The sequence below is a fragment of the Emericellopsis cladophorae genome, assembly GCF_022114955.1.
Source record: "Emericellopsis cladophorae strain MUM 19.33 chromosome Unknown NODE_22_length_311439_cov_122_237611, whole genome shotgun sequence".
NCBI classification, from domain to species: Eukaryota; Fungi; Ascomycota; class Sordariomycetes; order Hypocreales; family Bionectriaceae; genus Emericellopsis; species Emericellopsis cladophorae.
In genome coordinates this window covers 139582-162760 of record NW_026250947.1, presented here as the reverse complement: position 1 = coordinate 162760, position 23179 = coordinate 139582, and the positions used below count along the sequence as shown (strand labels likewise).

General features: G+C 56.4%; 8 protein-coding genes across 8 annotated transcripts; 3 read left to right on the top strand and 5 right to left on the bottom strand.

The window, feature by feature from the left end:
• Positions 1-169: 169 nt before the first annotated feature.
• On the top strand, positions 170-1996 carry J7T54_002278 (uncharacterized protein; the record flags this gene model as incomplete). Its single annotated transcript, XM_051506454.1, has 1 exon — positions 170-1996. The coding sequence occupies one exon, from the start codon at positions 170-172 to the stop codon at positions 1994-1996; it is 1827 nt and encodes a 608-aa protein (XP_051362241.1).
• Positions 1997-2222: 226 nt separating this feature from the next.
• Positions 2223-3737, bottom strand: J7T54_002277 (Carbamoyl-phosphate synthase arginine-specific small chain-like protein; the record flags this gene model as incomplete). Its single annotated transcript, XM_051506453.1, has 2 exons — positions 2223-3404; positions 3465-3737. 2 exons carry the CDS (start codon positions 3735-3737, stop codon positions 2223-2225), a joined length of 1455 nt encoding a protein of 484 aa, XP_051362240.1.
• A 1041-nt stretch (positions 3738-4778) lies between these two features.
• On the bottom strand, positions 4779-5776 carry J7T54_002276 (uncharacterized protein; the record flags this gene model as incomplete). The annotated part of the gene is made up of 3 exons (XM_051506452.1): positions 4779-5028; positions 5080-5647; positions 5701-5776. 3 exons carry the CDS (start codon positions 5774-5776, stop codon positions 4779-4781), a joined length of 894 nt encoding a protein of 297 aa, XP_051362239.1.
• Positions 5777-6359: 583 nt separating this feature from the next.
• J7T54_002275 (uncharacterized protein) lies at positions 6360-8304 on the bottom strand (the record flags this gene model as incomplete). The annotated part of the gene is made up of 4 exons (XM_051506450.1): positions 6360-6413; positions 6533-7875; positions 7929-8225; positions 8277-8304. The coding sequence occupies 4 exons, from the start codon at positions 8302-8304 to the stop codon at positions 6360-6362; spliced, it is 1722 nt and encodes a 573-aa protein (XP_051362238.1).
• Positions 8305-11176: 2872 nt separating this feature from the next.
• J7T54_002274 (polycomb protein EED) lies at positions 11177-13064 on the top strand (the record flags this gene model as incomplete). The annotated part of the gene is made up of 7 exons (XM_051506449.1): positions 11177-11321; positions 11375-11454; positions 11512-11586; positions 11841-12002; positions 12063-12122; positions 12175-12279; positions 12372-13064. The coding sequence occupies 7 exons, from the start codon at positions 11177-11179 to the stop codon at positions 13062-13064; spliced, it is 1320 nt and encodes a 439-aa protein (XP_051362237.1).
• Positions 13065-13351: 287 nt separating this feature from the next.
• Positions 13352-14764, bottom strand: J7T54_002273 (Cystathionine beta-lyase-like protein; the record flags this gene model as incomplete). The annotated part of the gene is made up of 2 exons (XM_051506448.1): positions 13352-13444; positions 13505-14764. The coding sequence occupies 2 exons, from the start codon at positions 14762-14764 to the stop codon at positions 13352-13354; spliced, it is 1353 nt and encodes a 450-aa protein (XP_051362236.1).
• A 407-nt stretch (positions 14765-15171) lies between these two features.
• J7T54_002272 (uncharacterized protein) lies at positions 15172-16522 on the bottom strand (the record flags this gene model as incomplete). Its single annotated transcript, XM_051506447.1, has 4 exons — positions 15172-15673; positions 15724-16096; positions 16147-16408; positions 16463-16522. 4 exons carry the CDS (start codon positions 16520-16522, stop codon positions 15172-15174), a joined length of 1197 nt encoding a protein of 398 aa, XP_051362235.1.
• Positions 16523-17536: 1014 nt separating this feature from the next.
• Positions 17537-18448, top strand: J7T54_002271 (Monopolin complex subunit pcs1; the record flags this gene model as incomplete). Its single annotated transcript, XM_051506446.1, has 2 exons — positions 17537-18182; positions 18234-18448. 2 exons carry the CDS (start codon positions 17537-17539, stop codon positions 18446-18448), a joined length of 861 nt encoding a protein of 286 aa, XP_051362234.1.
• Positions 18449-23179: the final 4731 nt, after the last annotated feature.

The following is a 23179-nucleotide window of genomic DNA, read 5'->3' as shown; positions in this document are numbered from 1 at the left end:
CCATTTTCTCTCCTCCACGCGTCGCCCTTAGAAGCCACTACTCTTACCGCAACCCATCACTGAGGGCTACTCGTCCCTATTGCAGCATATTTCGGCCATTTGATCAAAGACCTCACTCAAGTCTGCTGCCACTAAACAGCGCCACGCGCGCCACGCGACTTGAACGACCATGGCGACCAATTGGTCCTCCCTCAAGGTGGTTGACCTCAAAGCCGAACTCAAGAAGCGCGATCTACCTCAGCATGGATTAAAAGCCGAACTCATCGCCCGTCTGGAGGAAGCAGAGCAGACTGCTGATGTGCCGCCTCACGAAGACGACGTGGGGCATGAGGAAGAGAATGCTGCGGACAGCACCAATGACCTCGAGAAGCGTCAAAACGACGATGAGCACATGAAGAAGGGCGCTCAGGCATCTGCCGACGGTCAGAAGGATGTCGACCCGTCTACGGAACCTGCGCAGGCTGAACAGATTGTTGGATCGACCGAGCAAACAGATCAAGAGCCTCCGGCCACCACGACCGATGCACCCGAGCCGGCCAAGGAGGTCGAACAAGACAACTCGACTCCTGCACCTGTCGAGCCCATGAATGCGACAACAACTGAAGAGCCCCAGGATGCGAACGCGACCCATGCTGAGCAGACTGCCCCCAATGGAGAACAGCCAGAATCGCCAAAGCGCGAGCCAGCCCACGAGGACAGCATGGCTGTCGACGCGGCGGAAGTCTCACCGCAGCCCAAGGAAGCTTCGCCTATGCCCGAACCTATCCCTCCATCAGAAGACACTGAGGACCCTGTCGCTGCCGACGCCAACCAGAAGCGGAAGCGTCGGTCCGCGAGCCCATTGCCCAGTGAAGAGTCCATGGCCAAGCGCGCCCGTGTCGCCGAAGACTCCCGCAGCGAGGATGCTGCGCCCTCCGTCAGCATTGCTTTCCGCCCAGACGAAGACGCAACCATGGGCGATGCCAACGACTACGAGCAAGATCTTCCCGAACAGAGTGTCGCTCCATCGATCCACCACGCGACACCTGCTCTCTACATCTCGAATCTCATGCGACCGCTACGCCCGGATGATGTCCAGGCTCACATTGTCGACCTCGCTACACCGCGCGGCCACTCGCTGTCAAACGATATTATCACTACCTTCCATCTCGACCAGATCCGCACGCACGCCTTTGTCGTCCTGACGTCCACGGCTGCCGCGTCGCGCGTCCGCACACTGCTACACGACAAGGTTTGGCCTCGAGAGAGCAACAGAAAAGCACTCTTTGTAGACTTTATCCCCGAAGACCGCGTCAAGGAATGGATCGATACAGAAGCCCAGTCGCGACGAGGCACGAGGTGGGAGGTCATATACTCCTCCGACCCGGAGCCAGAGGCAACCCTCGCTCAGAGCACGGACACATCCTCCCGTCCCACGGGTTCATTCTCCAATGCCATTCCCACCGGGCCACGAGGCGACTCTATCAACAACATCCCCGTCGGTCCGCGCGGTGCACCGACTGGTCCGAGAGCCAAGCGCTCTGGACCAGGCCCGTTCCCTCCCAATGGACCGGGTCCCCATCCTTCTGGCGGTAACAGGACACGAGCGTTCCCACCAGTCTCGTTCGCACCAGTGGCCGACGAACTCGCGCAGCGACGAATCGACAACATTCGTGGATTCTACACGGACCGTCGTGGACCGTATGGCAAGGAGCTGAATCGCTACTCGTTTGAGGACGGCGACAGGTTCGTCGACCGGGGCACCGAGGTGTTTGTTGCCATCAGGCCGCCTCACAGGGACAAGCCTAGGGGAGGTGGTCGCGGTCGGGGCGGTGGTCGTGGTGGTGGGGGCGGTGGGAGATTCGACGACCGAAGGTTTGATCGCAGATTTGACGATCGCAGGTTCGACGATGGTAGACGATTCGACGATCGGAGGTTTGGGCGGGACCGCTTTGCGGGTGGCGGCAGAGGAGGTGGTCGTTCATGGGGTGATCGTTACATGCCCGATCGAAGGTGAGGCTGCATGCGATGGAGTCGTGCGACGTGGTGCCACATAGCAAAAGGGGTCTAGGACGTAACATAATAATGAGCCTATCATGAGACATGGACGTCAGATTCAACGAGGACGAGAACTAGATTTCCATTCAAAATCAAGTTGGCAAGTGATTTACTGTGTGTCCCAAAACATTCCAACTCCTCTTGGCCAACCCTGCGCCCCGATTGCGTCCTTCCCAATTCAATCCTTAAGCTCGGCTGACGAGAGGCGAAGGCTCGACACCAACACGCTCCTTGCTGAGCAGGTCCAGGATGAACTGCGTGGGACGGTTGTCCTTATACACCTTCTGGCTCTCCTTGGCGAGCTGGACGTTCTTCAGATACTTCTCGAACAGGTAGGAGCTGTCCTCGGGTCCGCCCTTGGCCTCGGGGTGGAACTGGGTCGAGAAGATGGGGCGGGTCTTGTGCATCATGCCCTCGTTGCTGCCATCGTTCAGGTTGACAAAGTACTCCTTGAATTCACTAGGGAGAGTGCTTGCGTCAATGGCGTAGCCGTGGTTCTGGCTGGTGATGTGGCACTGGCCGGTGGTGAGGTCGAGGGCGGGGATGTTGTGGGCACGGTTGCCGTACTTGAGCTTGATGGTGCGAGCGCCGACGGCCAGGGCGAGGAGCTGGTGACCAAGGCAGATGCCCATGATGGGGATCGAGGACGTCTCCATCAGGCGAGCTAGATTGTAGACTGTGTCTTGGCAGTGGGTCGGGTCACCGGGTCCGTTGGAGATGAAGACACCGTCGTAGTGCTGGGCGACCTTGTGGATGGGGTAGTCGTAGGGGAAGACTGTGACAGAGGCGCCACGGCGGACCAGGCTGCGCAGGATGTTCTCCTTCACGCCGCAGTCGATCAGAGCGACGTGGTAGGCGGCGCCGGGGGACTCAACCACAAAGGGAGCCTTGGTGCTGACGCGCTTGACCAGGTTGATCTGGCCGGGGTCAATGAAGCCCTCGTCCTCGTCCGCATCGTACTCGTCACCAATGGTGATCCTGGCAAGAGAAGAGCCCTGCTCTCGGAGGTAGGTGACGATCTCGCGGGTGTCGACGCCCGAGATGGCCGGCACACCCTCACGAGCACACCACTGCGACAAGCTCTCGACGGCGGTCCAGTGGCTGTAGCGGAGCGACACGTCCGCAACAACCACACCAGCGCACTGGATGTGAGGGGATTCGAAGTGTCGGAGGAGGTTCCACTGGTCACGCTCCTTGCTGGGCACACCGTAGTTGCCAATGAGCGGCTGGGTGAAGACCAGGATCTGACCTCGGTAGGAAGGGTCGGTCATGGACTCGGGGTATCCGACGAGCGAAGTCGTGAAGACGGCTTCGCCAGAGATGTTTTTGTTGGCGCCAAAGGCTGTGCCAGTGAAAACTGGTCCGTTCTGCACGGGAAAGCGTCAGCAAGTGCGTCAAACCCACCGACGGTGTATACATCAACTTACGCGAACGGAGAAAGTAGCGGGCAGCTGAGCAGCAGACTCGGCAGCACGGGGGGTGAAGGGCATATCGCGGCCCTTGCTGCCGGCATTGGGGGCCTCGGTGGCCATGGCGCGGGTCTGGCGGCCATTGCGAGCGGTGACAGTCTGGCGAGCAGCAGCAGCCGTCTTGATACCCGAGACACCGAGAGCGGCGACGGTCCTGGTGTTGCTAGCCAAAGAGCCAGAGGCGTGGTGGACGGCCTCCTTGGCGGCGTTGTTGGCCAGTCGGGAAAACATCTTGAATGTGGTTGGTAGTTGGGTGGGTGTGAATGGGGGAAGGTCGAGAAGGTAGGTAGATCAGACGGTAGCTGGCTTCCCTAAGATGACAAAGACCTCCAGAGATGGTCTATGGCAGCTTCTGTTAGTACATGAAGGCATCAGAGATCTCTATACTTGACTGACCGCCCCCATCATCCGGTGCAGGATGGTGGCGGTGAGTCAAGTTTGGGTGAGGGTCCCACGAACCTGACAGATAATCCTGCGCGCGCGCGTTAGTGACATGCGCCAACTGACACCGTGAAGGCAACCAGAATAGAGCAAAAGCAAGACTGCAAACAGGTCCCAAGTCCAATGGCTCATGAAGGGGGCCGAGGAGAGAGATGAGGTTATTGGCGATGGTGGGGTGCGCTGGGAGCGAGCTTCGGGGATGAGGACGCAGGATAAAGGAAGTGTCGTCTTTCTTACCTGAGAAGTGAAGACTGACGGGCGCCCGTTCATAAGGGCGGATTCAATGGAAAATGAGACAAGACGAAGATTGGCCAGGGCCGTAGATCGATAGGAAGAAGCTCAGGCTAATAATGAGTTGCTGGGGCAGTTTGGAGGAGAAGGTTGAGTCGAGGAAAAGAGGCTCGAGGGAAAAAGGCGATTTTGTGATGAGGCCAGCGATAAAAGGAAAAGAGCCACTCACTGTGCTGCTTGCCCGTCACCAAAATCTAGTAAGACTAAAAAGGCCTTGCCGTGATTGGCTGCCATCATTTCTTGACATCGCAGGGCGCCGTGACCGCTGATAGACAGTGGGGACCATGACACGCTGTCTAACCTTAACCCTTTTGGGCCACCAAAAAGCGCCGATATCGTTGGGCCTGATTAAGATGCGTAGATAAGGCCGTGGAAGGCCACGATAGATCAGCACTCACACGGCGACGCATTATTACTGTATCCATATTGCTATTCCTCAGGAATACAGATCATCAAGATCCCAGCATGAACGCCACTAGCTCTACTGGTTACATGACCGCGAGTTCATCTCATACAACACCGACGTTACAGCCTAGCCACTTAGCTGATGAAGCAGAGGCAGCCAAGACCTAGGTAGAAAACAAAGAGAGGGTAGATGGCGATGCCGACGCGGTTCTTGACGACGCCGCTGCCGCCCAGAATGCTCACACCGGCGGCCAGAGACCAGCCGATGAGCACAATGTAGACAGGTATCCTTGCGATCCAATGCAGCCCCAAAGCCGACATGAGCGCGGCGAGGACGAGGGGGAACAGCGTATAGCCGATGATGCAGACGCTCTGCGCAAAGGAGCTGTGTATATCGTTAGCAAAACATGTATCAGCAGTTCCTCGCGATACGCACATGTTTCCGCCCAAGAGCTTGATCTGCAAGGTGACAATGGCCTCTCCCAGCCAAATCATGGCAAACACGCCACTGAATACCTCATCCCTCTGCTCATGGTGCGGCATGCTCAGCAGCAGGCTCAGCAGCAAGCAGAAGATGAGCGGACCCCAAAGATCCCAGTCGCGCAGGCCGGGCGTCATGTTGCTCTGCAGGAGGGCCTCTGGGTCCATTACCCGGCTCGCCAGACCAGTGAGTTCCTCGCGCGTGCCGGTGATACCCGCGCCTCGTATGTTGGAGTATGCGCCGCGCAGGCCGCCGTCCGAGTCGAACATGGTGCCGCCGAGGAGGTATTTGGGGTAGAGCACCTCGCGCAGCTTGGCCCAGACGGCCAGCAGGTCGCGACGAAGAGTCTCCCATACCGTTTCGTCAATGGTGTTCTGCGACGCGCTGCGGTCTTCGCCGGGGATGCGGGAGGTTAAGTAGCCCTCGTTCAAGGGACGCGACGAAGAGCCGGACCCAATGTTGCCCGCCAGTGGCTGGCGGGATGGTTGCTGACCGAGGGGATCGTCAAAGTCGTTCAGGTCAGCTGGGGACAAGTCAGTGCCTCGGTCTGCAACGCTCATCTGCCCATTCACATACCGTCGTCAGGATCAATCAAGTCGTCGTCTTCCAGACTAGGATTATGGTAGGCATCCCTTGCGCTTGAGGCAGACATCGCGACGGGCAGGATGTGTTGCGATCGAGATGTGTATTCGAATTTGCTGCGGCCGAAAGTTGATGTCGAGGAGAGGCAGGAAAGTTGTTGCGCTCCGTGGTCGACAGTGTAGGTCAATGGGGATGATCAGAGAGCTGACGCTATTGTCGTCGCGGTCTTTCCACGTTTCCAGAATTCAGAAAGAGGTCCAAGCTCCTGCCACCAGCTTCAGGGGCCTGGGACGAGCAGTACTGTGCGTGGTGCTATTTAACACTGTGGCCAGCACTGCTCACATATCCCGCCCACTGCCCAAGCAGCTAGCTATCGCTCACATCAATACTAGACCAATACAAAATAATTGAGTGGTGTGGTATATTAAAGCTCCTATGCAATCAGGAGAGAGATGGGATTGTAGAACCAACCCACGTGTGCGCAAGACTGCAGTCAAACTCTGTATTGGGCCAGTTGTGACCATCACTCAATGTATTACCCTGGACAATCCAGACAAACCTGCTCCGCTGAAATTTGAGTATCGATTCCGTACTCCTACCGATCACGATCAGGCCAGTCGTCAGTACCAGTACGATAGGTGTAATCACCCATACTATCCAGCGTGGTATTGCTCGTCCACCAGCCACTGTTGCTCGGCGTTGACAAGCTACCCATGGAAGTACGAGCGCGTAAGCCATGGCGACGCGAGGATTCCCCCGACATGTTCGACGAGCTAGACGTTCCAGAAGACGGCTGGCTAACTCGTTGCGGTCTCGTTCTTCGCACGCGACAGTCTATGCAGTCGCAGGCCACATTGGGCCGAGTCGTGGTCGCCGTGGTCGTCGAGCCGCAGTGCGGGCATGTGGGCGGCGTCGCGCTCCCATTGCACCTGTTACATGTTTGCCGATTGCGGTTGTTGCGCCTATCGCGTCCCATGGCCCTCCTGCGCAAGGCCCTGCGTCGGAATCCTTCGGCTGACAGCTCTCGCTGTCCATCCTGCCAGGTGCTGGGGACCGCTTCGCCACGAGGATTGCCGTGCGCATAGTCGGCAAGGTTCTCGTTGATGCCAACCACGGCCCATGCAAAGACAGCCGACTCACGGATGGTTTGGAGGGTGTTCTCGGGGACTGGCGACGGTGGACGAACCGCTCGGTAGCCGTAAGTGCGCGCTGCATGACTTCGTGCGCGGGTTTCGTGGATCGATTCAGGCGCATGGCTGGCTTGAGCGGGCTGATGAGCCCATGGGGCAGCAAACTGTCCCCGGCTGAGGGTCTGACGATAGGGAGAGCGACGGTCCTCTGGAACGGGCCTTGCACGCCGCAGGATCACCACTAGACCGTCTGACGTGCAGGAGACAACAGCCTCCAGCTCAACAGAACGATACGGGCGCTGGCCTCGTCGTGGCCCCGCCGTCGATTGCGATTCTTGTGACGCCACAGGCTCATCGTACGACTGGCCCGGTTCGGACGGGAGCAGTGGGATCTCCGACAGCCTTTGCAAAGGCGGCTCCGATTCCGAGCGCTTGATCCGGACCTCGCCGTCTTGTTCCCCTTGATCCATCGGAGATCGAGAAAGAGACCGTCGACGGCTCTCTCGAGCTGAGGAGTAGAGAGTACTTGGCGGTCCTGTGCTGAGACGACCCTCGGCAGCAGCTTGCGAATTGTCTTCCGAATCCGAGGTCAGTCGAACGCCCCCGGGGCTGTCCTGCGAGTCAGACTCGCTTCGTTGCACCATGGACTCGTCTTCCGTGTCGCCGTCCGTCTCGCTGTCGACATTCTCCGCAGGCCGTGGGTCCCGAGACCAGAAACGCAGGTAGGCGATGGAGTCATTAGCTTTGGCGCGTTCCAGACATTGGAAGGCCTCCTCGACGCAAGCCTCATCTATACAATCGTATAAGCTTTGGTTCTGCAGATCAGGGGCGGGAATTCCCAGGATGGAAGCGACCGCGTCTGTCGAGAACATGACTCGCAGCGATCGGGTGAATCGGTTGACGATGAGGGCCGCTCTGGGTTCGTGAACGGGGGCCGGCATCTCGAATTTGTACGAGAGATGCTCCAGCATGTAGTAGCGAGGGTCCATGGACGAGCAGGCGAACAGTCGGCGGATGTGGGGAGCCTCCAAGGCACGTCCTGCGGGTGTGAGTAAGCGATGGTCAAGGTTAGGGTACCCATGCTAGACTTACGCTCGCTCCGTTCACTCCGTTGGTAGATGCTGGTGCAGGCCACCAGCACGTCGTGGACGATGGTGAAGCAGCACTCGCAGTTGATCCATTGGCCGTCGATGCCCATGATGCTGAGGTAGTTCAGAGCGGCTGCCTTGTCGAGCCTGATATCCCGGGCGTATATTTTGCGTGCCATCTGCACCTCTTCGGGATGGAAGAATTCGAAGCATGACCTGCCGACAACCTGTTGAGCATGGTAGCCGAGTATGTCCGTGACAGAGTCAGAGATGAACAGGATGTTGGCACCCTCTCCGAGGTCTATGCTGGTTAGACTCGCTGCTAGACTGGAAACCAAACTTGGAGTCTTACCGTGTATACTGATAAAGGTCTGATCCATGGTGAAAGATGGCAGCCCAATGGACGATGGTGATGATTAGGTTTTTCTTTTCTCTCAAGGCCAAAATTGAACGATGATGTGCTAGCCCCTAAAAGAGCCTTAAGGAGTATGTACTCTAGCAACGAATCGTTCGAGCCGTTCTCAGCGACTCATCTCAACCTGGTATGATGTACCTCGAGACAGCGTCGGTACTAGGGTCTGTTGCTCCGCGAGCTTGACAGCAACAAGTCTGGTGTAAAACGTCGTGAGAAGTGTCCGGTGGGGTTGAAGCACCTGTCGATCGTCTCAATACTGGTTCACCAGGAGTCGAATTTGTTCGTGAAGCAGGTCGTCGTTCAACAAGTTCCACTGTTCGAAAAGAACCAGGTGTCAGAGAGTTGTAAGTCGCGGCAAGGTGCAGCAGTATCAGCAGCGTTGTGCGCCCGGAGCGGTGGACGAACGTCCTTGGCCCCTTTCTCCTCTGAGGGTCACCTCGGGCTTATTAAGTGGTGCAGACCAAGTGTCTCTGGGGATCGGACGTGGCGAATCTATCTCAATCGAGGCAGTCTCTCTGAGGGCGTCCTGTCGGTAGTGATGCACAAGTAAAGGCTCACGAGGAGGACTTTATTTCTTCGGACTCGAGCTTCTTGCTAGTTCGCAGTAGTCTTGAACTACAGTGTGTAGCAGGGTGGCACGGTGTGGGACAGGTCTGGTGGGTTGATGACTTCACGCAAGGTATCCTCGCTCTGCAGATCTGCCGTGGATTATTGGGTCGTGACGAGGAGTCGAGGACTGTGGTTGGACCTTTGTCTCGGATAAGAACTCTTGTAGCTCGGGAGTGCAAGCAAGTAAAGGTTTGGGTCCAGGATCTGGGTCTAGGGTCCAGTAATAGAGAAGCCTGGGATGTGGTGTGATTTTGTTCTGGAGCGATCTGACGACTTGGGGTTGGGTATGTACTAGACTAGCTACTCGTGCCGCGCCCCACCACCTCGTTAGGTGACGAGGTGGTGGGGCGCGGCACGAGTAGTGTCTGCGCGCTCTCTCGTGCGAATGCCGGCCGCCGCACCCTTGTCCGCCTCTGCAGCTTCAGCCGAAGCGAAAGCAGGATGGATCATGATGCAGCACATCCTGCGCGTACTAAATGTACTGTATGGAGCACCCGGGGTGGAACGCGAGCTATGAGGCCGACAGTAAAACCGGATCCAACTACAGCGAATGAACAGTATTTGTATACTCACACAGTATGGCACGCCCTGGCATATGTACCTACATACATTGATTTACTGGACCCCATCAGGCATGAGCCAGCTCTGCAGCAGGCTTCTGCATGTAATGTGTTGCCAATGTGTACATGTACGTACGCACTATGTGTACACAGCACTGTACGCCATCTGCGATCGCGGGCATATATCCGTTCAAGCTCAGCTTGTTCTCTCGACACCGGACTCGATGGCAAGTAGGTAGTAGGAGGTCCAGCCCTCAAGGAACTAGTTGGTTGGTTGCGATCATATGCTCGGGGGACGCTCTGCAATCGTTAAGGCTTTGATTACGTGTACTGTGGCTATCCTTTTTCCGAGGCTGGCAAAATGTGCGTCTGGCGTTGAACGAAACGAGGACTGGACTTTATCAAGCGCCTTACAGCCGTAGACTAACGCACTTTACTCCGTACTACCCTAGCTGGTAATGTAGGTACCTACCAATTCCAATACCGGCACTGCATTTATCCCAGGGTTCCTAGCGCAAGTCATCCGGATGTAAGCCAACCGAGACGCCACGCTTGTTCGAGCCCCACCCTCCTCATCCGTCGTGGCGCTACAGTCTACTCCGTACTGTACTGATGTTGAAGCCCTCAGAACACGCACACAGTCACGAGTTATTATATGTACTTAATGAAATGATGAGCACACAGCCGCCTCCAGTTCAGATAGCACGAGCCGTGCAGCCTGCAAGGTGCCCGCGTCTCAGGCGGGCCAGGGACCATGCGTCCTTCCAAATGCAGGATGCTGATCATATTCTCACTCGACGTCAGCACTGCTCGCGCGCAGCCGGGGAAACTGATCCATGCAGCGCACGATTCCCGCCAGCAATAACTCGCGAGCCCCCAGTCTGTGAATGTCCACCGTTGGACTATATACGTCATTGAACACGAGCATTTGTTTGACGTTTTGCTCGCGTTCTGCTAGTCAATTAGCTGGTGCTGGCGTTGATTCAACACGTGTCAGCGCACAGGAGACCTGAACAGCTGCAGCAGACTGGGACTTGTGAAGAGCAGTTGCTGGTGTCACTGACAAAGGTCTGGTAAAGATGACTTCATGCGGATTTCGCTAGGCACCACCCCATGAGCACCGGGGGGAGTCGCGCGCTTTACGCTTAGGCGTTTGGTCCTTGATGCGGAGAAGCCTGGACCCTGGGCGCGGATCCTGAGACTGACTGGATGGCTGAAAGCTGAAAGCTGATTACCCATACCTCACGGAGGTAATAATGGTGGTTATCGGTACTGATTACAGCGCCTCAGGTACCTTGCTTATCAAACCAACAAGAGTCGTACAAATAGTCCGCTCCACTGCGTTCACTGTTGTTGATACCAGCCCTTAATTACTGTTTGTTTGAGGCAATCGTCATTGTACGTACAGTCGACAACAAATCACAGGCCGAGACCTCATGATAAGGTAGGAGATCATGGAGATGTGAGGCGTGGATCTGGCCCTGGCCTAGAGGCTAGCCCTGGCTTGATGCAACAAGTCACATGCACAGTGTCCCGCGCAAAACCAGACACCGTACGCAATTTGCCCATGAACTGTGCAGTGTGCCACCTTGTCAAGGTGCCTTACCTAAAGTACGCCAATGAAGCTCCCCATTTTTCGATCAGACCTTGACAGAGCTGGACCCGAGGATGCCACTTCGACGACCGCCAGAATGGGGTTCTCACGAAGCGTACGAGCTGCCCAAGCTCTCCTCGAGTTGCATGTCGAGATTCGAGGATGACTGCAAATCGATCCCAGCACCAGCCGATTCACAGGAGCCGCCCGAAGTGCCCGGTGAGACGAGAACCCTTTATGAGCGGTAGCGACAACCAATTGCTAAAGTTCAGTCAAAGAGGCTCTGGCTGTCAGATTCTGCCCATACCAGCCACTCGACGCGCCAGTGTTCGCAGTCATCACCAAGAAGCACGTGGGTCGCCGCTACGTTTAGACTGTCAACAACTCCAATAACAGGTCGTCCGCATAGATCGTCGTATACCAACTTCCAGCAGGTCAAGAATCGGGCGACGGCGAGGTCCTCACAATCCTTCGCGATGCCGACGTAAGCCACAGCAGAGCCGTGACATGACTAGCTGCCGCAGCGTTAACCCAGACAAGCCAGGCGCTCTCTTATACACATGCACATGGATTCAAGATCGACGCACAGGCGTACCTTACCTGTGCGTGGCAGGTGAAGACGCGTTGATAAAGGTCTACGATATCAATAAAGGGCAGATACACAGGACACTGTGCGGTCACGGGGGCGTAAGAACATGATTGCCAGTGACCTGCAATTCTGCTCTGACGTATAGACAGGGAATCAACGACCTCAACACCTGTCCAGACAACTCGGAGCTGATTCTATCTGCCTCTACAGATACTACGGTGCGAGTTTGGAGTTTCGACCCCATTCACAACGAGCAACCGTGTCTCTTCATCTTGGGGGGAGAGGGACACAAGTCTGATGTGGAATCTGCGGTGAGCACTCTTCAGATCTAGAATTGAGAGAACATCTTTGCTGAACGCAGACGTGATCAGGCCTGGCACAGCAAGGGCCGCTACATAGTATCCGGCGGTATAGATTCTTGTGTGAACCTGGTGAGTAAGCATCGACGACGCCAGACAACAAGGTCTCACCATTCTACCGCAGTGGCTGGTCCCCGAGCTGCCTACCGCACCCGTGGATAGTCCTGCCCAGGTCATCTGGCCTCACTTCTCCACGGTTGCGCTGCACAGCGCCATCGTAGACTGGCAAGTCATTCGGCTCCTTTGACAGAGCGAACGAGATGGGCTGACAACTATAGCGTTGCGTTCTTCGGGGACTACATTCTGTCCAAGGGAAATCAGGACAACGTGATCATCATGTGGGAAATCATGGGCTTCTCCTCCGAGGACGAGCCCGATACCGACATTGCTCCCTTACCAGCCATCCACAGACCAGGCAACAAGGACCCCTCACAGCTCACTCGGTCCGCCTTTGTGCCGCGCGTCACGCCCGAGTGTCCCACGCAGTTTGAGAAGCGCATGCAGTTCTCGACGCCCAAAGTGAACGAGTTCTTCTACACATTCTTCGAGCTCCACGACCAGCCGGACCAGCACCCGATCCTGACCTTTGCCAACCCGGCCGGCAGCGTGTACTTTTGGAGTCTGCAACGCATCGTGGAGTACGACCGCATCTCAACTCTGATGCGTAAGAGCAAGAAGAGGAAAGAGGCAAAGTACCTGCCACGATGGCTACGACCTGACACAGGCAACCCGGCCACCGATACAGAGGTCTCGTACAACTATGATGAGTTTAGAGAAGCTTGGGATGACAAGTACACCATGGTGGATGGCCAGCATGCCCTCGAGCCGCATGTGACCATCAATGTCCCCAGGTCGAGGTCAGGGAACAATAAGTTGGAACCAGACTTCTTCGGAAGGCAGATCTCATGGAGTCCCAACGGGGAGTGGTGTGTCGTGTCAGGGTCTTTGAATCGTGTTCTGATGTTGCGGCGCTGGCATACCCCTCAGCAGGAGTCGAGCACCACGAGTAGTTAGTCTAGCCGCATGGCCTGGGCACATAGCGTCGGGGGATGGGGTTGAATTGCTATGACCAGGCCATTGTATGTTTAATGGTCTTGAATTCCAAGGCTCAAAGTTTTCCTATTGTTATCACAAATGACGCCTGTGAACACCCTGTTCGACTTGAGCCCGAAGCAACTCCCAGATGTGTGAAAATACAGTCGTAACGCCACTCCTGTCCAACTGACTCTACCTCTTGTCTTTTGGTATTTTGCGTATGCTGAATGTTCTCTAAAACGTGCAAAAATGAAATGCCTGGTTGGTTACTCGGTCAAAGGGGCCTTTCCGACCTCCTCGGCGGCACCAGTGGCATGGAAGCCGTCCAGGGTCACGGTGACAGCACCGGCTTGCACGAGCTACACAGAAGTCAGTCAGGGGAAGCTCTTTGTTTGGGCATTCTCTCATTGGAAACTTACTGCGCGGGACAGATCGTCAATCAAGTCGTCGGCATCCTCAATGCCCACGCACAACCGGATAATGTCCTCGGGCATTTGCCGCTCCGCCCGGGTCTTGGAGTCAATGCTCGCGTGGCTCATCTGGCAGGGCATGCTGATCAGACTGTTGACACAGCCAAAGCTGACACTGATACCCCAGAGCCGAGCGGCCTCGACGATTCTCGCCGACACGGCGGGGTCGCCCGTCTCAAACGACAGGACGGCGCCGGCGCCGCGAGCCATGGACCAGTGCAGATCGTACTGGGGGTGGGACTTGAGACCGGGGTACCGCACGCGGAAGCCGTGCGACTCGAGGAACTCGGCAATGGCCTGGGCGTTGGCTTGCTGCTTCTCCATGCGGATCGCCAGCGTCTTGACGCCGCGCATCAGCAGAAAGCAGTCGTTGGGGGTCAGGCCGCAGCCTGTGGAGTTGATCATGAAGAAGAGCTTGTTGCCAAGCTCTGTGTCGTTGACCGCGAGGACACCGGCCATAATGTCGTGGTGGCCGGAGAGATACTTGGTGCCCGACTCGTAGACAACGTCGGCGCCAATGTCGAGAGGGTTCAAGAGCATGGGCGACAGCATCGTGTTGTCGACGACGACGATGGCTTTGGGATTGGCCTCGTGAGCGGCCCTCGCAATGGTCTGGATATCGACAATCTTGATGAGGGGGTTCGTCGGGGTCTCGAGCAGTACCATGGCCGTCTTTTCGGTGATGTGTGACCGGACGCCTTCGGCATCGGTGGTGTCAACGTGCTTGACGACGATGCCCATGTTGGTGGCGAGGTATGTGAGGAGACGGTGGGTGCCGCCGTAGAGGTCATCTCCCGTGATCACCTCGTCGCCAGGACGGAGCAGCCTCGAGACGACGTCGAGCGCGCCCATGCCTGAACCAACGGCCAGCGCCCGGTTGGCATTCATGATCTTGGCCAGGTGTCGCTCCAGGTGCGTCCGTGTGGGGTTACCGGAGCGTGTGTAGTCGTACTCGGACTGGCCGCCCTGGGCTGTGGATTGTTTGAAGGTGGCGGACTGGTAGATGGGCACGCTCGATGCGCCATACTGGTCCTTGCTCTCTGTGTACACCAACTCGGTCGCCAATGCGTATCTCCGCCGCCCGTTGCGAGGGCTGGAGGGGGCGGGCGAGGGAGGCAGGTCGTGGCCGTCGAGATCGACTCGCTTCAGCGGGTTGCTGGGCTTGCTGGTCGAGCTGCTGCCATTGCCGTTGGTTGGAGGGGTCGACATGGCTCTGGAGGGGTGGTGGGATGGGGATGAAGCAGCAGTTCCTGGGATCCAGTGGCTGCGATGGGCAATTGTTGATTCTGGGTGGGAGTCGAGATGGAAGAATTGGAATGGAAGGGGAGGGAGATAGTGTGACCGCCTCAACCAAAAAGGTAGATTAGCAGCCAGCGACGGCCCCAAACCTGGGGAAATCCGACCTCTGTCCGAAGGTCGGAGTCATGCTTGCTCATGGCGGCCGTCGGATGATGTGATCTGGCACAGTAGCCTTTGTCTATATGCACGATATGACCGCACTGTGCAGCATGGGACCGACTCCAGGTATGACATGTAAGGAAGGTACCGTACGCATCGTCAAACTGACTACCCTTGATCCGAGACAAGCATTAGTACCTCTATTATGTATGTAATACTCAGTCTGCCTGCTCTATAGGCAGCTCCTCCACATCCTCGTACTCGTCGCTCTCTGGCTGCTTGGTTGCAGTACCTTGCGCCACACCGCCCTGCCCTCTCCTCCCGAGGAAATCGTCGTTCCTGATGCCGCGGAACTGGCTGGGATCCGGGGGAGGCATGGATTGTCCCTTGGTGCGATGCGCCTTGAGATACTCGCGCACGGGCGCCATGGCCGCATCCCGACACACCTCCTTGAGATCGCTGCCCGACATGCCTGCCGTCACCTTGGCCACGTAGTCAATGTCAAAGTTGTCCGGGTCCATCTTGGAGTCGCGCAGAACGAGCTGGAGGATCTTGCGCCTTTGCTCGCGGCCAGGCAGTGGCACGGGGAACTTCTTTGGCATGCGGCGCAGGATCGCCTCGTCGATATCGTTGATGCGATTCGTTGCGCCGAGCACACAGATCTGCGCAGGCTTTCCAGCAGAGTCCGATGAAGTCAGCCCATCCCACAGTGTCATAAACCTGCATGTCGTCAGCATCTGCCCGCACATCTGTTGCGAGGGACCGCATACTCTGCCTTGACCATGCCGCTGGCCTCATGCTCGCCACTCCTGCGAGTGCCCAGGAGCGCGTCGATCTCGTCGATAAAGATGATAGCGGGCTGCATCTTGCGGGCCAACGAGAAGACGGCGCGCACAATCTTGTTCGAGTCACCATACCACTTCTCCGTCATAGTTGAAATGTGAAGGTTGATAAAGGCGGCACCGCTCTCGTGCGCAAGTGCCTTTGCCAACATTGTCTTGCCACATCCCGGAGGGCCGAACAGAAGAACGCCCGAGGGCGCCGAGAGTAGCGATCCGGCATGTGCATATAGGTGTGGCATGGTCAGCGGGTAGATCACGGCCTCCCTGATCTCTTCGATGATCGCATCGAGTCCACCAATATCTGCGCCACCATCAGCTGCTTGCACTTGCCTCGGAGAATCTCCAGCTCACCATCAAACCCCACTGGAATGTCCTCTGGCGCCACCATCTCGAGCGCGACTAGGTTCTCATACTCGTTCAGCTGGATTTCCTGCATGCGACCTGTGCCGCTGCTGTCGTCCCCGTTCTCCTCGTAGCGCTGCCGCCGATTCAGGCGCTCGAGATGCGCTTTGGCTTGATTCCTCGTTCGGTCTTGCTTCTCCTTTTCTGGGTCGATCAAATTGCTGAGTAACGGGTTCATGAACGTCTTGAAGACATAGAGGCCGGCGCCCATCTAATATCGTCGCGTCAGGAACTTTGTTACAGCCATGCGACCACATCCACTTACCAGCCCCGCGAAGAGCAAGACATCCAGGGCCGTATCACCCAGCTTCCGTCGGTCGCTCATGGTGGGTGGTTTTACACTGTCGGTTTCTAAATCGTATGGCGGATGCGGTGGAGGGTCTATAATTCGTCTATCGCTGTTGAGTTGAGCCGTGGCAGTCGAGAAGCATGGGAAAAAAGGTAGCAGATAAACTCAATAGTACAGATGTAAAAAAGAAATAGAACACGAATGAAAGCTTGATTGTCAGATGCTGGACGTTGGCCAAAAGGTTCGCCGAGGATGGGCAGCGAAGCGCGGCCCAATTTTATGCACTGCTAATGCGACATGCATTAAACAGGCACAACTTGCTGATGTTGACATTCTGCCGGGTTGGGAACCTGGGCTTCACGTTGCGACGTGGACCACAACGACCGACACCTCTTGAAGCTCCAAAAAGACTTTTGCTGCAGCGAACCCGGCGCGCTTGATTTATTGTCAATACATTGCAATTGGCGTGTATCTCACCGAATATTGTGTCCGACAGTAGAGTTCCGCCAACACCGAGTCGCGATCTAGATGCCCCCACGCGCGAAAGCAGCCACTGGGCTCTCCAGTCTGGTAGAATCAGGGTCCGAGCCTGACTTTGATAGCTTTGACGCGCCCAAATCCAATACAGCGCGTGCGACAAGTCAAAATGCTACCAGAGGAAGACCGCGAGGGCGGCCGCCTGCAATCGCCAACAGAGTGATCAAGCCCGTACAGAGAGGGGGCAAACAACCAGCCCGGCGCGCAGATAAAGGGACAGCTACGCGAGGGGCACGGACGACAGGAAGACGCGCCAGACCTACGAACACCTCGCCGCCACCACAGCCTGAACCTGAACCTGAGCCAGGGCGTGAACCAGAGGCAGAAGTTGTTGAGCCCGTTCCCGTAGTGGCCAAGCCGCGACGAGGGAGGCCTAAATCCTTGAACAAGACAACTGCAGTTGAGGAAAGGAATGCACCAAACCCACCGGCTCCAAAGGCTGGTCGAGGTCGACCGGCGAGGACGAAACCTCCGCCAGTGGACCCAGTGTCAGTGGAACTCCCAGCAGAGGCTATGGAATTCGACGGTGCAGAGGCAGAGGAGGTTCCTGTCGAGGACATTGAACAGGAAGCTGCGGCAGAAGAGCAACATGGCATGGAAGAAATAGCCGAAGACTATCCAATGGATGCCAACTTGCGCAGGCAACTGGGGGATATTACAGAGAAGTACAGCAGCCTGGAAGCAAGACACAACGAGCTGCGAGATGTGGGCATTAAAGAAGCAGAGCGCAGCTACGCGCGCCTTAAAAAGCTGGCTGCGGAGAATACTGCGACCGCGGACAAGCTCATTGCTGAGCTCAAGGCGGAGCTGGCGGCGCAGACCGCGTTGGCCAAGAAAGCTGAGGCTGCAGAGGCTAAGATTCCTGCGCTCCAAACCAAGGTCGCTGAGCTTTCTACCAGCCTGACAGATGCGAGGTCTGAAATCAAGACCCTCAATACCAAGTTGACGGCGGCGCGGAACACAGAGGCCAACATCAAAGCACCGGGCAGTGCACTGAAGCCCAACGCGGCGGGCAACAGGGGCGTCTCCTCCGAGGTGGTGCAGGCCGCCCAGGCTAAAGAAGACCTATATGGTGATCTGACAGGCCTGATCATCCGGGGCATGAAGCATGTGGACGATGAAGAGGTGTTCGACTGCCTCCAGACAGGACGCAACGGCAGTAAGTTCTCGTCGAAGCAGAGTACAAGGAGGAACGACTAACATTACACAGCACTGCACTTTAAATTGGCTCTCAGCTCGCCAGATGCGGCGGACAATTACGACGACGTGCAGTACACATATCTTCCGCAGCTCAACCCCGATCGTGACAGCGAGCTCATGGCCGTGCTGCCTGATTTCCTCGTGGAGGAGATTACGTTTCCGCGCCCGCATGCGTCCAAGTTCTACACGCGCGTCATCAAGTCTTTGACAGAGCGTGTCGAATGAGTTACAGGTGCAAGTTGAGGGCTGATGGATCTATTTGCTGTAGTAGGCCTTGGTTTGGCGTGATACCCCGAGCGCGACTGGCGTTTGAATATATGGTGATAACACTAAAGGTACTTACTTACCTTATGACCGCACGATTCCTCCCATACACCCCAACTTCCATGTGAATCAAGACTCCTGGTTATTAGTAAATAATAAGCGCAACAAGGTTGTCCGCAGCTCATCAAGGTGCCATCTTTAATTCCCAGGATCGGGGTTCGACGCCCAAATTCCGTGGCCTACGATCCCTGTAGGGGTCTACGGGAACGCGGCGTCATGCCCGCCGTGGATTAGCGGTGCTGATTGGCGGGACTGCAGGCTCGGGGCCCAAAGAAATGGTGGCCTGTCGCGTTCAACCCACCCCTTGAGCATCATCGTGAAGCCAGAGGCTCATCCACATTACCTAACTGACCAAGCTGAGGTCAAGTAAGGGAACCCCGTTTCCTTTTACTCTCCCTTTCCCCGTACAACACCGACATCGACTTATAAGCAGGTGCATCGGCCGATTGATCACTACGAGACTGACGGATGACTGCCCCGACGCGGTCGACACTCGCTTGAAACTATTTGTACTATGCTCGAACAGCGACCTCATCAAATCCGACCGAATCCCCTCATTTCGTGAGCTTCAAGCTCTCAAACCGTCGCCATGAAGACCTTCTCTCGCTTCGGGTTTTTGGCCACGGCCATGGTGTTTCACCTCGTCTATATCATGTCCATCTTTGACATCTACTTTGTCAGCCCCATCGTCTCAGGCATGCGCCTCTTCAGTGTGCCACGAGAGGCCGAGCAGCGTGCGCCCGCGGATCGCCTTGTTCTGTTTGTTGGTATGTGCTCTGTCCTTGAACGAAGGTTGCCATTGACCATTTCTGCCAGGTGATGGACTTCGAGCCGACAAGGCCTTCCAATCCTTCCCCGAGCCGTACCCCAAGACCGATGCGGACCTTGAGCCGCGACCTCTCGCACCGTTCATTCGAAACCAGGTGCTGGAGAAAGCCACATTTGGAGTCTCCCACACGCGCGTGCCGACCGAATCTCGCCCTGGACATGTCGCCCTCATCGCAGGACTGTACGAGGATGTATCAGCTGTGGCGACCGGGTGGAAGATGAACCCCGTCAACTTTGACAGCGTGTTCAATCGAAGCAGGCACACGTGGAGCTGGGGGAGTCCTGATATTCTTCCCATGTTCGAGCATGGTGCTGTCCCGGGACGGGTTGACACGGACATGTATGGCGCAGAGATGGAGGATTTCTCCCACGACGGCTTCGATTTGGACTACTGGGTATTCGACCACGTCAAAGACTTCTTCAAGGAGGCCGGGACCAATCCTGAACTGAACAAGGCTGTGCGTGAGGACAAGGTGGTATTCTTCCTCCACTTACTGGGTATCGACACCACCGGTCATACATTCAGGCCCTACTCGCCCGAGTACCTGTACAACATCAAAGTGGTGGACCAGGGGATCAAGGAGGTCACCGAGTTGATCGACAAGTTCTATGGCGATGACCGGACCGCATACGTCTTCACAGCCGATCACGGCATGAGTGATTGGGGCAGCCACGGTGACGGACACCCGGACAACACGCGCACACCCCTCGTCGTGTGGGGTTCTGGCGTCAACGGGCCCGAGCTGCACCCAGGAACATTGGCGCCGGGCCATACCGAATTCTCGGCGGAGTGGGGGTTGGACCACGTGCGCAGACACGATGTCGCCCAAGCCGACATTGCTGCTCTCATGGCATACCTGATCGGCACCGAGTTTCCCGCCAACTCGGTGGGGCAGCTCCCCCTGTCCTACCTGAAGGCAGACAACAAGGCCAAGGCCGAGGCCTCGCTCGTCAATGCGCAGGGGATTTTAGAGATGTACCGCGTCAAGGAGGAAAAGAAGGCAGCCACGGAAATGCGCTTCAAGCCGTTCGAGGCGCTGAGCACAGAGGGCTCGACGCCCGCGTCGCGCCTGGCCTCCATCCGCGCTCTCATCGACGCGGGCAAGGTGGAGGAGGCGGTGGAGGAGACTGACGCGCTCATGTCCCTCGCTCTCGACGGTCTGCGCTACTACCAAACATACGACTGGCTCTTCCTTCGCACGGTTGTCACCCTTGGGTATCTTGGCTGGATGGCGTATGCGCTGACCGCTGTCGTTGATACCTTTGTCGTCAAGGAGCACATCCCCACATCCAGGAAAGCGGGCCACCTCAGTTTCTTCTCCGCGTTGCTGGTCGCTTTCTATGCCTACTTTTATGTCTCGGCCGCGCCGTGGACCTATTACGTTTACGTCTTCTACCCTATCATGTTCTGGGAAGAGGTGTTTGCCAAGCGAGAGTCCCTTGTGCAGGGCGGCAGAGTTCTCTTTTCGCATGTGCAGGGGATTGGCGCTGTCATGACGTTGATTGCGAACATTGTCTTCTATGTGGCCGTCATCGAGTCCCTGGCTCTTGGCTACATACATCGCGAAGTCTTCACCGGTCTTTTCGTCCTCGGGTCCCTCTGGCCTGTCGCGTACGGCCTCTCGTTCCTCAGATCCCACCTGTTCTTGAGCTTCGGCTGGGCATTGTCCTGCCTCGTCATGAGCGTCTTTACCCTCTTGCCGGCGCAAAAGGTGGAAGATGTCACACTTATGTGAGTTGTACCCTTGGACCAGTCTACGTGAGACACCTACTGACAACCTCTGATAGTGTCGCTGGAGGTGTGCTAATGGCCCTCATTGGCTTGCTGTACCTCGTATTCCAGGACTTTGTCCTCAAGGACTTCTCGTCAGCGAACAGGAGATCCCAAGCGAACTCTGATCTGGCGGTTGGCAGGGTCTTGGTTGGCGCGCAAGTTGGCCTCATCATCTTGTCCATCATTGTGACACGCTCGAGTGCCCTGTCGATCCAGTCCAAGAATGGTCTCCCAGCTGGCAACCAGATTGTGGGGTGGATCGTATTCAGTAAGTCAAGGAGAGACATTCATGCCACAAATCCAACTGACCATCCCCAGTCGTGTCTTTCCTGATGCCGTTCGCGTACCGGCTCGACAAGACGACTCACTACATGCACCGACTGATCGTCATTTTCCTGACCTGCGCGCCCACCTTTGTCATTCTTGCCATCTCGTACGAGGGGCTCTTTTACGTGGCATTCAGCATGCTGCTCCTGGCTTGGGTCAGGCTCGAGACAAACGCGCAGAACTTTGTCGCTGCCCGAGCACCTCAGGATGGCCAGGCCAAGGAGGAAGAGAAAGTGGGCGCCACTGTCCTGCGGGCGCTCACGCTGTCAGACGCCCGTGTCGTGCTCTTTTTTATGGTTCTCCTCCAGTCCGCCTTCTTCAGCACGGGCAACGTCGCCTCGGTCTCCTCCTTCAGCCTGGAGAGTGTCGCTCGCCTGATTCCGATCTTCGACCCGTTCTCGCAAGGCGCCCTGCTCATCGTCAAGTTGATGATCCCGTTCGTCCTTATCTCAGCCAACCTCGGCGTGCTGAACAAGCGCCTGGGCGTGGCCCCATCCGCGCTGTTCATTCTGACGATGGGGTTGTGTGATATCCTCACCCTGTACTTCTTTTGGGTCGTTAAGGACGAGGGCTCCTGGTTGGAGATTGGATCGACCATCAGCCACTTTGTCATTGCCAGCCTGCTGTGCGTCTTTGTGGCGGCACTCGAGGGCGTGAGCGCGCTGTTCATCTCGGGGATGGAGGTGGAGGAGGCACTGGCTGGCGTACCGTCCATGACGGGTGAGAATGGCGAGGAGACCAAGCCGAGAGTATCAGCCAATAGCAAAAGTGTGAAAAGGAGCTGAGGCACGGGTTTCATTACACAAGGATAGGCGCGAACGCCTCGGGACGTGTAAAAGTATAGAGTAGGCGTTTGGTACGGCAGGCTGTCAGAGACGCCACCCGAGGAAATAGTACACGACTTTTGCATAGCCATCAACCATTCCCTTCGTTTCCTCCAAGCAAGGGCAGAATGTCCGGTCGAGCTGGAATGTCCGGTCGAGATCTGCCTCGCTAAACCCGTGCGTCTCGAGACTCGTGGCCTTGTTGTTCAGCTCAGGTCTGACGGTGTTTGTCGGTGTTTGTCGGTGCAAATGTGGCATTCCCAGACTCAAAAGTGGCAAAATGACGGGTAAGAAATCCTTTGAAATACCATACCAACGCTCTGAACTATTTGAATTTTTGGTTTGTTTTTGTGAGCCCCTTTTTTATTTGGGGCGCCTTGTGTGGCGATGGGTAGATAGGGGCTAAATTTTGAAACGCAGCCTCCTTGTTCTTTCGAGCCAGCAAAGAGACCCCATAAATGATGTCCAAACCATTCGGGTGTCAGTCGATCAGAGAAGCTGGCTTTCTACAATGTCGGCCTTTTAGATGATGGTCGAAGGGCTATGACGTTGTTCTTGTGGGTCGAGCGGGTTCCCCGATGTTCAACAGGGTGTTATTGGGACTGATACTTCCTTCCTCTAGTACCGACCAGATCACGGCACAGCTGGGCTCAAAGACTAACACATTCGAGCCGTCATTCTATGGATACGACAACAAGGAGACGTTGGCGTTTGGCAGGGCCGACGTCCACGTCAGTAGTAGGTTCGTCGACGAGAAGCCTTCAGTGGAAGACATCAAGAAGACCTTATTGGAATGTGCGTCCGCAGTGCAACACTTCGACTAGACCATACAGCTGTGCGTTGAGGTGAGCTTCGTGGCCGCACTAGAAGATTTCCTAT